The 17,146-nt window shown below is 43.6% G+C and overlaps 1 protein-coding gene across 8 annotated transcripts in view; it reads right to left on the bottom strand.

Moving 5' to 3' along the window:
- The window catches only part of ptprk (protein tyrosine phosphatase receptor type K), a 702,201-nt gene extending 693,343 nt beyond the window's left edge, over positions 1-8,858 (bottom strand). For all 8 annotated transcript variants that reach the window (XM_085997159.1, XM_085997160.1, XM_085997163.1 and 5 more), the window contains exon 1: positions 8,531-8,858. In XM_085997159.1, the coding sequence (XP_085853285.1) occupies positions 8,531-8,606 (76 nt within the window). In that variant the 5' untranslated portion in view covers positions 8,607-8,858. The remainder of the gene's footprint in view (positions 1-8,530) is intronic.
- Between the last annotated feature and the right edge of the window lie 8,288 nt (positions 8,859-17,146).

Raw genomic sequence — 17,146 nt, 5'->3', positions numbered from 1 at the left:
TTGACTCAGATTTTGTGGTGGCAATGACGGCAAAACCATCAGTGTTCGCCATCTTTACCCCTCTGAAACGGACAGTAACTTCAGGATTCAGCACATGTGCAACTAAACGCAGAAATCCTGAAGTTGCGTCAGTCATTCCCTGTTCTGCCACAGGTTGCACTGTAGAACTTCCCAGAGTCGGCAAACACTGAAATCACTTGAACTGACGAAAATGACCCCTTTTCTACTCTTGCTGTTAAAAACCCCATAAAAAGTTACGCCTTGTTCAATGAGGTGTAACTGGGTTTTTTAACGGCATTCTGAGCAATTACTACTGCTGAACAACTATTCTGGCCCTGAAAAACTGATTTTATATTTGTGGAATGTTCCATTTCTGCATTCGGATAAAAATTACTAGATTTTTAATATATATTTTTTTTTAAGTTTATGATATTTCAGCTTCTACCTTAACCCCATGTGTATGTCTCAATCATTATTTCACTCAAAATGTTTTAAAGTGTATGATAAAAGCTGTTTTTATTTCCTGGTTTGCTGCGGAGAATTCTTCAACGCGATTGGCTGCTTAGCCAACTTGATGACATCACTGCTGCCGTATGCTGGAGATCCCTTGTAGACAGTATTAAAATCAAATTAACATCTAGAAAGCTAAAGTTTTCGCCACAGAAATCGTGCACGATCTTTGTGGGCAGCTTTCTTGGAGGTCAGCAGCAATCGCCATTGCTTCGCCGCTGACCACAAAGTATGGGCCATACAGCAAATTAGTTTTGATTTAGGCATCTGAATAACGACTATTAATTTTTTAGCACGATATCAATAATTTAATCACAGGCCATTTTGAAAACTTGTTTCACTTAACTCAAAGTTGAAATCTACGAGAATAAAAAATAAATTTCTGAATGTTTTAGTCATTCAGCATTTTCACTTGTATATAAATTAGCGGGCTTTTGCGGAGATTAACAACATACAATTGGGAGGGACTCGCTGGCACAGTGGACTAGCCCCTTGCTTTTCACCTCTAGAGCCTGGGCTCAAGTCAAGCCCAGACTGATTGGATAAAAGTCTCCTGTCACCTGTGTCAGCTGTAACAGTCCTATGTGAAACAAGCTTGGGCAATATTAATCTGAACTTGGGTCTATAGCACAACAATGCTCCTAATTCAGCATTGGTTAGCAATTTCATTGAGAGGCTACAGGCTACAAAATGGCTGGTATGAGAATTGGGGAAAAACATGCCACACTGGTGCAGTGGGGGTGCTTTTCTCAGGTTGAGGCAGAGGAGAGATCTTCACTCAGCATCTAGCTGTACAATATCTGATCTGGAGTGCTTGATGCTGAAACTGGATGCCTGAAATGGAAAGGGTCCCACGAGCATCCTTTACTTTGATTGGCACAAAAAAAGAAAAAAAATATTACAGTAGCCACTTCAATGACAATGAAAATGAGCAAATAGCTGGATACATCTGATGTTGCAGCATAGTTTATGCAGCCTGGTCACAATGTTTATACAATAAAGTCTTTCATACATATTTCCTCTTTACTTGGATAAAGAAAATGTATTATTTTGCCAGGAAAAGTTTGTCATTTAAAATTCAACAGCCATTGGCTTCATGTTACACAAAATATCTGCAACAAAGATCAGAGTACACACTTCTACAGCTCATAACTAAAATTCCTCAATGATTTACAATAGAGACACATGCATACATATACCAGCAATTAATTGCCACTCATATTCTATCACTATGTAACTAAAGAGAGAGGACATCACACCAGTAGTGATACATTTCTGAAATTCCCTTACAGGGGAGATAGAAAACACAATTAATTGTCAATTTATAGTATATACCCATTTCAGTTTGAAGTATGATCCTCCTAAAGTCTTTCTTTCCTGAAGGCTTCAGCTCTTTGGTTGGATGGGATTGAAGAGGTCAAAGCACTCCAGTATTTTGCCCCTAAATAGCCATTCTCCACTGTGAGCCTAGAAAATACTGTCAGTGGGCTACTTAACCACAGGGACATCACCACCAATCCCAACATTGTTCTCACTGGCTGCCCACAGTTGCACACAATCCAATAGGAAACACTGGGTAGCAATTCTACTCCCTAGCCTGGGTATACGGAGGTCAATCATAGCATCAACACGGCTATTCTGGGTGAACACAACTAATTCAGCACAGACAAAAGATCAAATCTACAATTTTTTAGATTCATAAGGCACAGCCATTCATTGTCTCAGCCAATTTTAGCCAGGAGTCTTGAACGGTGTATTTTGTCCCTATGGTCTGCTACAATCAGTGCTTTTACTCCACTAAGTATTCTAAATAACAGATTTCAATGTTAACTGTCCTGAATCCAGTGCTCACTGGCATATTATGCACACCGGCATATTATGCACACCAAATTCAACAAATCTTCCGTGAATCCAAGTTAGCCAAAGCCCAGAGTCGGAGTCATTAATTAGATGGTGGTGGTGGCCAAACTTTTAGGGAAGCAGGGCTTGGGCTCCACTCCCAAGCCTTACATCCTTAAAAGCATGGCCTCTGCCATCTTAATATACTAGCATGGATTGAGGATTGGTTAAGGGACAGAAAACAGAGAGTAGGAATAAACGGGTCATTTTCAGGTTGGCAGGCTGCAACCAGTGGGGTACCGCAAGGATCAGTGCTCGAGCCTCATCTATTCATAATACATCAATGATTTGGATGAGGGGACCAAATGTAATGGGCCAGAAATTGGTGAACGGGGCTTGCCGCGCGTGCAAGCCCCGTATATGCACTTACCCCGCGCTACTGCCGATCAGCTCCAGGGATGCCTGGACTTGGTGTTTGAAAAAGAAGAATCCCGGGCAGCGTATGACGTCACGCCGCCCAGGAGTGCAGCCAGCGCGAAGCCAGGAGCGTGCAGTGTAAGTGAGACACGCCCCTTGAGGTCTCAGTTTCACTGGACACGCCCCCAATGTTTCTGTCAAGCTGCTAAGCATTTTTACATGCAAAGCAGCAGTTTAAATAGGTTTTTGGAAGTTTCTTGAAGATTTTGGTAACTTTTATAAACTTTTTAAAATGTTTACATTAAAACTACTTCAGATTACTCAAAATAAAGAGAATTAAAGCAATTTAAAGACTTTTAAAAGCCCTAAAAGAATGTTTTTAATTCCATTTATTTATTTAGCAATGTCGTCGTCATACGTGTCTTCACACTGTTCCCTTTGGGGAACTGTATGAAGTGGTGGAAGAATTTATGGCCATGATTAACGCTCATTCCGTGACCGTAACCATCTTTGAACCAGCCATTAGGGCGGTTAGTCCTATGGCGGGAGGGTTTTACGGGCTCCCACAAGCTATACAAGGAGGGGGGCCACCCACACCCACGGACGCAAATATCCCACTGGATGTCAACCCAGAATTTAGAGCCGGAGCTCCGACTCCACTTGCCGGGACTGTCTGGAGCGGGGTTCGAAACCCTACCCTGATCTGGCCCAGCGGCGGGGATCCTACCGCTATGACAAAGGCCCAATCCGATTAGCAACGTGAAATGGCAGCATAGGGCTCCAGTCACGGGGAGGGAAAAGGCGCAGGAAACGTATGGGTGTCACCTTTTGTGCGGAGTGGGCCTTTTGCGTAGCAGTAAGCATCCCCGCCGCTGGGCCAGAAGGAGTAGGGTTTTGAACCCCACTCCAGACAGTCCCGGCAAGTGGAGTCGGAGCTCCAACTTTAAATTCTGGGTGGACATCCAGCGGGATACTTGCGTCCGTGGGTGTTGGTGGCGCCCCCCCCCCTCAGATGGGTTGTGGGAGCCCGTAAAACCCTCCCGCCATAGGACTAACCACCCTAATGGCTGGTTCAAAGATGGTTACGGTCACGGAATGAGCGTTAATCACGGCCATAAATCCTTCCACCACTTCATACAGTTCCCCAAAGGGAACAGCGTGAGGATACGTACGATGATGACCTCTTGCGCAATGCACCTCCTTGGACCCTCAGTCGCAGATGCGAGGGGGCAAGTCGTGCAATTGTTAAATTTTTCATTTTATTGATATGTAAAATGTTGGCCCAGAAATTCCCTTCCAAATGCGCGAGTACAGTCGGGGTACTTACGCATCTGGCCGGATGAAATGCCGGTTTTCAGCATGCACAGTGCATGTGGGGAAAACCGGCATTTCCTGTCCTCTGAACGAAGGGGTTCAGAGGCAGAACGCGTGCGACTGCACAGGCAGCGCGTGCGCAGTATAATTCGCCGCTTTCATTAATGCTTTCAGTGAGGTCAAGTCATTACAACTTACACATGAAAAAAGCATGGGTACAGTTGCTCCAGAGGCTGCGGAGGAAGATATTTATTATCGTGGAGCTTCTGAAAGTATGTATGTCTGTATATATTCCTTTGCGTGTTATGTATATATTCCTTTACTTATGTGTATGAATGTATTATTTAATTATGACTTTCAGAGAAAGTAACTTATTGGAAAATCATAATTAAAAACATATTCATACACATTAGTAAAGGAATATAAAACATACATACATATACGTAAAGGAATATATGTGGACATACATACATAACTCATTCTCATTCCATTCACACAGCCACAATTGCTCCTTCTACCTACCGCTCTGAAAACCCTTTTAAAAAAAATTTAAACTTTAAAACTTACTTAAAATTTCTTAAAATAACTTCCCTCCCTTTCCCAAACAAAAATATTGCATTTCAGAAGCTCCACGATAAAATATATCTTCCTCCGCAGCCAATGAACAACTTTACACTTGCTTTTTTCAAGTGTAACTTCTAAGGACTTACCCTCACTGAATCCATCATTGAAATCCACAAAGTTCACTGCGCAAGCGCTGCCTGTGCAGTCGCACGCGCTGTGAATAGACCTCGGGTCTGGAAATGCCGGCGTTCCCCGCATGCGCTGTTCCTGCTGAACGCCGGCATTTCCAACGGCCAGATGCGTGAGTACCCCAACCGTACTCACGCTTCTGGCCGCGAATTTCTGGCCCAATATATCCAAGGTTGCCGATGATACAAAGCTGGGTGGGAATGTAAGTGGTGGGGAGGATGCAGAGGCTTCAAGGGATATGGACAAGCTAAGTGAGTGGGCAAGAACATGGCAAATGGAATATGTGGAGAAATGTGAAGTTATTCACTTTGGTAGGAAAAATAGAAAAGCAGAGTATTTTTTAAATGGAGATTGGGAAATGTTGGTGTTCAGAGGGACCTGGGTGTCCTTGTACATGAATCACTGAAAGTTAACATGCAGGTACAGCAAGCAATTAGGAAAGCAAATGGTATGTTGGCCTTTATTACAAGAAGGATTGGAGTATAAGTGTAAAGACGTCTTCCTGCAATTATACAGGGTCCTGGTGAGACCACACCTGGAGTATTATATACAGTTTTGGTCTCCTTACCCAAGGAAGGATATACTTGCCATAGAGGGAGTGCAACAAAGGTTCACCAGACTGATTGTCCTATGAGGAGAGATTGAGTAGACTAAGCCTATATTCTGCAGAGTTTAGAAGATAGGTGATCTCATTGAAACATACAAAATTCTTACAGGGCTTGACAGGGTAGATGCAGGGAGGATGTTTTCCCTGCCTGGGGAGTCTAGAACCAGGGGTCATGGTCTCAGAATAAGGGGTCAGCCATTTAGGACTGAGATGAGGAGAACTTTCTTCACTCACGAGGGTGGTGAATCTTTGGAATTCTCTACCCCAGAGAGCTGTGGGGGCTCAGTCGTTGAGTATATTCAAGACAGAGATTTTTGGATATTAAGGGAATCAAGGGATATGGAGGTAGTGCAGGAAAGTGGAGTTGAGGTAGAAGTTCAGCCATGATCTTATTGAATGGCGGAGCAGGCTCGAGGGGCCAAATGGTCTACTCCTGCTCCTATTTCTTATGTTCTTATGTACCTCATCATCCTGTGCCCACTGTCTCACCTCACACACACTCTTAATGTGTGCACAGAAACCACAAAGATCTAAACTACTGCACATGCATGACCACCATTCATGTGTGCACAGATATGCAGTTACTCCGTCTATGTCCAGTAGCCAAGACTAGCAAGCAAAGAAGCCACTGCATGGAACGCTACTTAACTGGAAGGCAACACCCACCCACCACCCAATTTGCCCATTCCAAAATCCTAAACTAAAATAGGCCAGTTTTTGAAATCAGCAGGAGTACAATTCTTAAATATGAAAGTACATTATCCTGAATCTAAAGTCTCTCTAAACATAGTGTGCGTTATACAAAGATGCTTTTATGGACTGTACACTACATAGACGCTTTCACATAGTGAAATACTATTAGGGACTGTAAAATAAAAGAACTGATGTCCTACTGGAGATGCTGAGTCTAGGTAATACTTGGAAAAAAATGCACAATCTACTGAATATTGTTTTTATTCTATACTCTTCTGTAATTAAAATATATTTGTATACTTCATTCATTGTTAACAAAACAAACATTGCAACTTGACTACATTGTTAAGAAAACAAGCACTGAAACTTGACACATTTGTTGCATTGAGTAACCATTCACCCATGATCCTGAACACGAATGGACAAAATAGCTTTCGTACAAACAGGCGGAGGACAGAATTCATGTGCAACTGTCACTGAATTATCCACGTGTGATAGAAATCCATACCTCTGCCATCAATTTGAGTGTCTGAGGTAATAATAGATTTGTACTGTTTAACATTTAGGAGACAATGCACATCAAGTCTTCAATGAACTACAAGACATGCATTTTTTTTATTATTCCACTCTTGATACTGTACTAAAAAAATTACATGCATATATAGATTTTCTGAACATTCCCTCCTCTCCCTTATACTCTGTGCAATTGTCAACATTGTGGCCATTACAATGGTTCTGAATGTATCTTCAGTTGAAATCATACAAGAATTGTTGAGTTGTCAAGTTTGTGATCTGACAGTATTCTGAATGGCAATATAAAGCACTATCAGTGAACAAATGGGATTGTTCGTTGTATAACTGTAAAATACGTTGCATGTTTGTCAGTTATTTGGCAAAAATCCTCGAATTTCAAATACTTTAAAGCCTGATCTGCAGTCATTTTATTGAAAATGGTTGTTATAAGTTGTTGCTGTTGGGACAGCCTCTGTGTAATAAGCACTTTGAAAGAAAAATAAATTGCATTACACATACCGTCACATTAATTAACCCACTGTTCCCCCTCCAAATGTATCAATCATTCTTTTGTTTTCTCTCGACTAAAAGCCAACTGTTCATTCCAAAAATGTTTCAACTAAAACAAAAAGTGTTTTTATTTATGTGGACACTCCGTAGCAGCAAGGAGGGATTTCAAGCATTACTCTGGCTATTGTTAAAAAAAATTCAAGTGTACTTCAAACACGGGTCATCTTACCTCCCACTCCTTCCGTCTATTCCCTCCACCCTGCTCCAAATTACTAATTGTTAGTGCCGCAGTTAGGAAACTAAGTTTAGACATTTTGTGTGTGAACGGGGTGGAGATGGATGCTATTTTCCCCACTGGCTAACTATAGGGTTACAATGAAAGGACTGTATTGTTGGATAGAAAGATGCCAACTTTCCCTGGGTGTAAAATTACCAGGAAATCAATGAGTTCCTGCCTGTACTTTTTCATTACTAAAGGTACTCCATTTTAAATTGCACAGCACTGGGAGTTACCTATTGTCCTTAAATACGCCACCTTCCCCCTCGTTTAAATAGTCTTTTCAATGCAAGCTTCTTTTTTAACCAAAGACGTAGGTTGAGCTAAATTACAGTCGGATTAATTACAGTTGGATTCGAAAGTGAACCAGTTACTTTGTGCTGTTTAACTCTAAATGATGTTATTTCTTAATTAAAGTGGAGTGATTACTGGACGAGTTGAACAGTTGGTAAACCTGTATATCCTGCAATGTGGAGCAAATACCTGCCCGGCAAACAAAAGAACTGACACGACTTTGTGGCCGTTTCTAACACCGAACCCGCTCCACCTAAAACCAAAGTCAAAGCCCCGAGCCACGGCCCGTCACCTCTCACAAACTAGGCACTGTTTCCCACACAAACATCGAGATAGCACCACCACCACCACCCCCCGTAAAAAAAAATACACGAGGTACTAACCCAGTACCAAAAAAAATGTAAATAAATCGCCGTTTGAACAGAAACATGTTCCCTCATTCTGCCTACAAGAAATATATTTTCAAACAAACTTCGAAGTGAAGCGACCGACTGCAAGCTGTTCCTTGCCAAAGCACCCAGGAATTAAAACACCAACTGGTTGCATTCAACAAGCCGGAATCGCTCGGTCGCTCGCCCGCACTTTAAACAAACCACCAGAGCCGTGAAAGCTTTTTTTTTAAATTAGAATTATTGTTAGTTGCCTAATGAATAGCTTTTTGTTTTGAACTCCAGTATCAGAGAGAATTATGAGCAACAAATGGCTGGAAGCGCGCGCCGCGCACAGACACCTTGGAACGATCCGGGTGAAAAAGTTACTGCTCCCTGGAACGTGGAGACAGCTGGAAGGCGCACGAGACTCACCGGAGGAGAATTCCACGGCTGCACCGCCACAACTTTGATGCAACAGCAGCAAGAGCACAAAGGGTGCTGCATGCATAATGTTGGAGTCGTACTTCTGTTTGGTGTTTTTTTTTGCTTCGTTACTTCGGCACAGTGCTCCCTCAGCCTGGGCGATACATTCCCCGCCACATCAATACTTTGTAACGCCGAGCAGAGTAAAACCCAGCCCGTGACGTCACCGAGCCACACACAGAGTGGCGCCGGTGGAGGAGTGCAGAGCGTCCTCTGCTGGTACTGTGTGGTCGGTTGCTGTCTATCTCAGCGCAGCGCGACCTCTCTGCTCTGAGCCTATGTAATTAGAAAAATATCCGAGTAAATCTTTATACAATGTGTCATTATGCATTTTTAAAAAAAATACAGCGTGTTATCATACCGGTGACGGTTCGTTGTATTTTATTTAACTGGAGTGCGAAACCACATAGAATTTGCACGTGCGGCTGCAATCTTGTAGCTCTTTCTCGGGACTGAAGGAGGAGTTGGAATACACTCCAAACTGATGCAATATTCATATATACGGTGTAAGCGCCTCGCAAAGGGTATCAGGTAAATTGTTACCGTTGGTGAACTGCTGGTAACTTTTCTGATAACCCCCTACCAATACAACATTAACGTTCTATTCAATTAATATTTTCTAAACATATTTTTAAAATATGGTTTCATAAAATTAAAAAGTAGCAAATTAGTTGAATATATTAGTATGTTAGTGTATTAGCTTCGCATTAAACTGAAAAAATTAATTTGTTGCTATTGCAGGAGGTCATAGCGTTGTGGATTGTTGAACGTTTTTGCTGATTGGCACCCAACTCTAGGTTGTGTACTAAAGAGAACACAGTATGGTGGGTTTGTCGACTTCTTATAACAGCGTCGATCTGGAATTTAAAGGAGAATCACAAACTGCCCAAAAGAATTACATTTCTTTTCACTTTCCCAAAACCAGAGTCACGTAACAGATTTTAAAAACTAGTGTGACAACACTAATTCAGTAATATTCACAAGTTGCCAATTTCCCCCAACTAAACGGAGGCTGAGTGAAACTCAAATTGATTTAAGCCGCCATCTTGAAGTGGGTCTCATGGTTGCAGTGCACGCTTGTAATGTTCTGATTTATACTGCCACTTTTGCATCAATGTTATTTCCAAACTGCTTCACATAACGCCGAAGTGCACCTCGAGCAACATTCCTGTTTCAGGGAATCACGATACATTTTGTCCCATTGTGCAGCTCCTTGACTTAGGATGCGGAAAGAAAAACCTCCTTCCAAACCCCAACCACTCTTTGTCTTCCCATGTACCACCTTCCCCCTTCCCTATTTGCCTTTCTGCTTTTCAATTTAAAATGAAAATATAGAAGAACATTTATCTTCGAAAAATATCTATGCATATCTAGATATTTTTACGCTGCTTTTATACTTTGACTTGAAATATTTCTCACTGGTAGAGAAGCAGTAGAGCAGGTAGGTAATGGAAACTGCTGTGCAGTAGCACACAAAGCAAATGAGTAGGGCAAGTGATTTGTTGCGGCACATGATTTGTTATCATTACGATCCACTGGGGAACTGCCACCTTTACTTGGGGACATAAGCACATCATGAAAACCTAACCTCATGTTTTTGCTGTGTCTGAAACCTGACTTCAAGCTACAGGCTGCATTTTTATGATGGGCACTGCACTGCACCAGAGGCTCTGAAAAATAATAATTATTTATAAATAACTGTACCAAGGCAGTTCTTTGTTTTCCTCAAATGTATCGCTGGCCTTGAAGTAACCTTGGGTGAATACATGTTGATTCACAACCTCTTGTGTCAGCACAGCATTGTATTTAACCATAGTTAAATAGAACAGAAGGCAAGTTTTGCAATTAAGCTAAAAAGAAACCCTCAGTATTAGCAATTATAATCATATGAAATCATATAAAACATATATAATTTCTGTTTTTATACATCAATAAATATGTTTTAAGCACATGCATTATACTGTAATTTATTTCATGCTAATACACACAATCAGCTGGAATTTCCTGTTAAACTTGTAGTCATGCTCGACCACAACATTTTTTGGTTTGTGCATAAGAGCTATTGGCAATGCAGAAAATTTGAAACACCTGTGTTTCATAACCATACCAAGTAACATTTTAAATTCAGAAGAGTAACCCTAAATATCCATTAATTGATGCTATTGTTCTTTATTATTTGTAAGAATTAGAGTTATCTATTCATTTAAATATATTTGGTAGGGTGAGTGGCAATTCCTAAAGACATACTCAAACCACGAGACTACATGCAATACTGGTGCTTTTCACATTGGCAAAACAAACATCCACTACAAGCCCACCGACTCCCACAGCTACCTGGACTACACTTCCTCCCACCCCGCTTCCTGTAAGGACTCTATTCCATTCTCCCAGTTTCTCCGTCTCCGCCGCGTCTGTTCTGACGATGCCACCTTCCATACTAGTGCTTCTGACATGTCTTCCTTTTTCCTCAACCGAGGATTCCCCTCTGCCGTGGTTGACACGGCCCTTGACCGTGTCCGTTTTATTTCCCGCACTTCTGCTCTCACCCCTGCCCCTCCCTCCCAGAACCACGATAGGGTTCCTCTTGTCCTCACCTTTCACCCCACCAGCCTCCACATTCAACGGATCATCCTCCGCCATTTCCGCCACCTCCAACGTGATCCCACCACCAAACACATCTTCCCCTCACCTCCCCTTTCAGCATTCCGAAGGGACCGCTCCCTCCGCGACACCCTGGTCCACTCCTCAATCACCCCCAACAGCCCTACTCCTTCACCTGGCACCTTCCCGTGCAAGCGCAGGAGATGCAACACATGCCCTTTTACCTCCTCCCTTCCCACTGTCCAGGGCCCCAAACACCCCTTCCAGGTGAAACAGCGATTTACTTGTACTTCTTGCAATTTAATATACTGTATTCGCTGCTCAAGATGCGGTCTCCTCTACATTGGGGAGACCAAACGCAGATTGGGCGACCGCTTTGCGGAACACCTCCGTTCAGTCCGTACGGGTGACCCTGAGCTTCCGGTCGCCTGTCACTTTAATTCACCGCTTCACTCCCACTCTGATCTCTCTGTCCTCGGGCTATTGCATTGTTCCAATGAAGCTCAACGTAAGCTCGAGGAACAGCACCTCATCTTTCGATTGGGCACTTTGCAGCCTGCCGGACTCAACATTGAGTTCAACAATTTCAGATAATAATCCCTGCCCCCATTTTTCATGCAGTATGATTTTTGCCATTCCCATTTGCAACATTTTATCTTTCCTGCCTCTTACAAAAGTACAGGATACTCTTTCTATTCCTTCCTCCCCTCCTAACCCCGCCCCCTGCCTCTGCACCTGCTTAATATCTGTTACATCTGCAGCTTTTTCCAGTTCTGATGAAGGGTCCCAGACCTGAAACATTAACTTTCTTTCTCTCTCCACGGATGCTGCCTGGCCTGCTGAGTATTTCCAGCATTTTCTGTTGTTATTTCAGATTTCCAGCATTCGCAGTATTTTGCAATTATAACTAATTTCTCCCCTATATTAGAAGCAAATGCAAAATTGGACTTGCACTCATTTCTTCATTTCTGATTCCTCCCCAACAAGTAAAACTACTAGACCATGGCAGGGTGCTGACTGTTATTCAGATGACGTGTGTGCTTGTTGGGAGGAGGGGTGTTATACACCCTTGCTCATGTTATTTAAACCACAACATTTTGCTATTGCTCATACAGGATAAACTTGACCCTTGTAAGATAAAGTCAACTAAAACTCAGTAGCACTTCAGTTCAAATCAAATCATTTGATCATAGATACTTGTCCACCATGATATTCGCCAGTAGCAAAGAAAGCTGATAAAGTGAAATAAAACCATTCTCTCTATCAAAAAGCACCTGCACATGAATAACATAGGTTTAAATGTCAAGCTCATAGACATCAAAAAGTTGAGATGATAAACTACTTATGCTTCACTCTCATAGTTTGACATTTCCCAACCATTTCATTTGTTGCTGACTTTCAACACACTCCAGTCAATATCATATACTTTATTCATACATATTATTTTTCATAAGATTTCATTTTTTAAAAATGTGTCCAAATTAGGAATTTTCCAGTAATTTCTCAGTATATGCTGGCTATGAAAGGAACAGTACGAGTCAGTTTCGATTACAAACATTATGAAATAAGTACAAAAACATGAATTTATATATTGCCTTTAATGCAAAGAAACGTGTAAAGGTGCTTCACAAAAAGTGTAAAGTAATGGATGTTGCGTCAAGAAGGGTGTAATTAGGGGGGTTGGCTGCAAGCTTGGAAATTGGAAAGAGAAGTGAGAATATTTAGGGAGTGAGTTGCAGAGACAAGGACCAAGGCAACTGAAGGTTCTGTACCAGCGATGGGCAAAGTAAGTACTCATTTATTGTAAGGTTGGTTTTTAAAGTGAAACACCTGTCCAGTCAGCTGTGCTGATAGAAATATTTCTTTAGCTTCTATCAGGTTCTGCACAAAAGTTTTTCAAGTAATCTGTAGAAAAAGTAAAGGACAAATCTCAAAATCTTTATTCAGGTAAAATTTATATCAATATACAGTATATATTTTCAAACAGACTGTGAGAGAGAGAAAGGAAAAGGCCACTGAGTATAAACCAGAAAGTGTATTTAACTCAGTGACAGCATCTTTTCTCATTGTAACCTGAGTTAATTTTTTCAAAAAAAATTGTTGAATTTTAAAGCAAACGGCCTCTAATTATCACCCCTGATTATTACCTGTATTCTCAGTTAGAACAGACTGAATATCAACTGTCAGTTGACAATCAGAAAATTTAAACATTCGAATTGCTGACAACTGTCAGAGAGAGAGAGCAATGCTCACAGCCAGGAAACCCAGAAATGTAAAAGTCCTGCCCAATTTAATGGCAGGACCTCATTAGTATTCTTTTACTCCGTTTCCCGTCTGGTAGCCGGCCAGATTGACAGACAGCCTCCCTTTAGTTGCTAGGTTTCCAGAGCCCCGCGAAACCCAGCCCACAGCTGTTAAATGGAACTGGCTCCCAAAATCTGAGGAATGGAGCCTCATTTAAATATAATTACGGACCCGCCTCTCCAGAGCGAGTTACTCAGACGCTCCCAAACTCACTGCAGTTAAACCGGACGTAGGCAAGTTGGGGTCGGGTTTCACATTTTTACCGATTTTAAACAACCTCCCACAATCCTCTCCTGCCTGTCATGGCGGGGGGAGGGTGGGGGGGCGGTTGGTACAAAATCCCCCCCCTCCAGATATCTTTCCTCAACTTAATTTTTTTAAAAAACACAAGTTGAAGCTCTAATTACCTGTGTTTTGTTGATAGTTAATGACCAGAATATTTACATTTTCTTAGCCTGCGAAAGAGACACACGCTATCATAAAGGCACACATGTCCTTTAGGGAAGGAAATCTGCCGTCCTTACCTGGTCTGGCCTATATGTGACTCCAGACCCACAGCAATGTGGTTGACTCTTAACTGCTCTCTGAAATGGCCTAGCAAGCCACTCAGTTGTAACTAACCACTACGAAACACAATAAAAATAAAACCGGATGGACTACCCGGCATCGACCTCGCCACCGACTACGGACAGGACAATGGCACACCCAGCCCAGTCGTCCGTGCAAAGTCCTCCTCACCAACATCTGGGGACTAGTGCCAAAATTGGGAGAGCTGTCCCAGAGACTAGTCAAGTCACAGAATCATACCTTTCAGCCAATGTCCTGTCCCACCAGCAGGACAGACCCACCAGGGGTGACGGCACAGTGGTACACCGTCGGGAAGGAGTGGCCCTGGGAGTCCTCAACATTGACTCCAGACCCCATGAAATATGGCTTCGGGTCAAGCATAGGCAAGGAAACCTCCTGCTGATTACCACCTACCGCCCTCCCTCAGCTGATGAATCAGTACTCCTCCATGTTAAACACCACTTGGAAGAAGCACTGAGAGTAGCAAGGGCACAGAATGTACTCTGGATGGGGGACTTCAATGTCCATCACCAAGAGTGGCTCGGTAGCACCACTACTGACGAGCTGGCCGAGTCCTGAAGGACATAGATGCCAGTCTGGGCCTGCGACAGGTGGTGAGAGAACCTACACGAGGGAAAAACCTACTTGACCTCATCCTCACCAATCTACCTGTCGCAGATGCATCTGTCCATGACAGTATTGGTAGCAGTGACCACTGCACTGTCCTTGTGGAGACGAAGTCCTGTCTTCACACTGGGGACACCCTCCATCGTGTTGTGTGGCACTACCACCGTGCTAAATGGGATAGATTCAGAACAGATCTAGCAGCTCAAAACTGGGCATCCATGAGGCGCTATGGACCATCAGCAGCAGCAGAATTGTATTCCACCACAATCTGTAACTTCATGGCCCAGCATATCCCTCACTCTACCATTACCATCAAGCCAGGGAAACAACCCTGGTTCAATAAGGAGTGTAGAAGAGCATGCCAGGAGCAGCACCGGGCGTACCCAAAAATGAGGTGCCAACCTGGGGAAGCTGCAACACAGGACTACATGCATGCTAAAAAGCAGAAACAGCATGCTATAGACAGGGCTATGCGATCCCACAATCAACAGATCAGATCAAAGCTCTGCAGTCCTGCCACATCTAGTCATGAATGGTGGTGGACCATTAAACAACTAACAGGCGGAGGAGGCTCCATGAATATCCCCATCCTCAATGATGGTGGAGCCCAGCACATGAATGCAATAGACGAGGCTGATGCGTTTGCAACCATCTTCAGCCAGAAGTGCTGAGTCGATGATCCATATTGGCCTACTCCGGAGGTCCCCACCATCACAGAAGCCAGTCTTCAGCCAATTCGATTCACTCCACGTGATATCAAGAAACGGCTGAGCGCACTGGATACAGTAAAGGCTATGGGCCCCGACAGCACCCCGGCTGTCGTGCTGAAGACTTGTGCTCCAGAACTATAGGAAAACCTGTCCAGAAAAAGCAAGACAAATCTAATCCAGCCAATTACCGCCGCATCAGTCTACTCTCAATCATCAGCAAAGTAATGGAAGGTGTCATCGACAGTGCTATCAAACGGCACTTACTCACCAATAACCTGTTCACTGATGCCCAGTTTGGGTTCCGCCAAGACCACTCGGCTCCCGACCTCATTACAGCCTTGGTCCAAACATGGACAAAAGAGCTGAATTCAAGAGGTGAGGTGAGAGTGACTGCCCTGGACATCAAAGCAGCATTTGACCGAGTGTGGCATCAAGGGGGGTGATTTTGTCAATGGGGAGCTTTTGGAGGTGGGACTCCCACTCCCAATTCAAGACCTCATCAAACTTCTTTCTTTTGCAGAAATGAGATGGTTGTTGCATTGGAGAATGCAACGGCCATCCGAAATCTCTAATGCGGAGGTCCGCATTCTCATTCTCCGCATACACACCGACTGAAGCTGCAGTAAGAAAGAAAGTTAAGTACACTTTACCTAACACTTTGCACTTACCTCAGATACTCACCTCTCCACTCTTGCACCCATCACTTATCTTCACAGCACACTTTTGCACCCCGCAGACCCCCTACTCGCCTCGCTGACCTGGCAGGTTTCAGAGCCTTCAGGAAGCCTGCACTTGTGACGGCAAAAAGGGGATTATCCTATTTTCTGCCTGTTAACTACCTGTTAACAGGCAGTTAATAGGCTTTAATCCCTTCCTGCCTCCAAGGAGACGGGACCTGGTGCGGAATGACTAACCGCCTCCCGGGAAGATGGCATGGAGGCATCCGCCCCCAAATTATGCCATTTTCCCGGAGGTCCCGCCTCCCCAGGGCTGGCAAGATTGCGCCCACGGAACCTGAGTAAAACTGAAGTCAATGGGAATCGGGAGAAAACTCTCCACTGGCTGGAGCCATACCTAGCACAAAGGAAGATGGTTGTGGTGGTTGGAGGTCAATCATCACAGTCCCAGGACATCGCTGCAGGAGTTCCTCAGGGCAGTGTCTTAGGCCCAACCATCTTCAGCTGTTTCATCAATGACCTTCCCTCCAACATAAGGTCAGAAGTGGGGATGTTCACTGATGACTGCACAGTGTTCAGTGCCATTCACAACTCCTCAGATAATGAAGCAGTCCATGCCTGCATGCAACAAGACCTGGATGACGTTCAGGCTTGGGCTGATAAGTGGCAGGTAACATTTGCACTACAGAAGTACCAGGCAATGACTATCTCAAACAAGTGAGCGTCTAACCACCGCTCCTTGACATTCAACGGCCTTACCATTGCCGAATCCCCCACCATCAACATCCTGGGGGTCACCATTGACCAGAAATGTAACTGGACCAGCCACATAAATATTATGGCAACAAGAGCAGGTCAGAGGCTGGGTATTCTGCAGCGAGAGTCTCACCTCCTGACACCCCAAAGCCTTTCCACCATCTACAAGGCACAAGTCAGGAGTGTGATGGAATACTCTCCACTTGCCTGCATGAGTGCCGTTCCAACAATACTCAAGAAGCTCGACACCATCCAAGACAATGCAGCCTGCTTGATTGGCACCCTATCCACCACCTTAAACATTCACTCCCTCCACCACCGGC

This window comes from Somniosus microcephalus, chromosome 9, assembly GCF_052327205.1.
Source record: "Somniosus microcephalus isolate GS21.2 chromosome 9, FLI_Smic_1.0, whole genome shotgun sequence".
Classification (NCBI taxonomy): Eukaryota; Metazoa; Chordata; class Chondrichthyes; order Squaliformes; family Somniosidae; genus Somniosus; species Somniosus microcephalus.
Note: the sequence above shows the minus strand (reverse complement) of the source record. Positions and strands in the feature narration are given on the sequence as shown.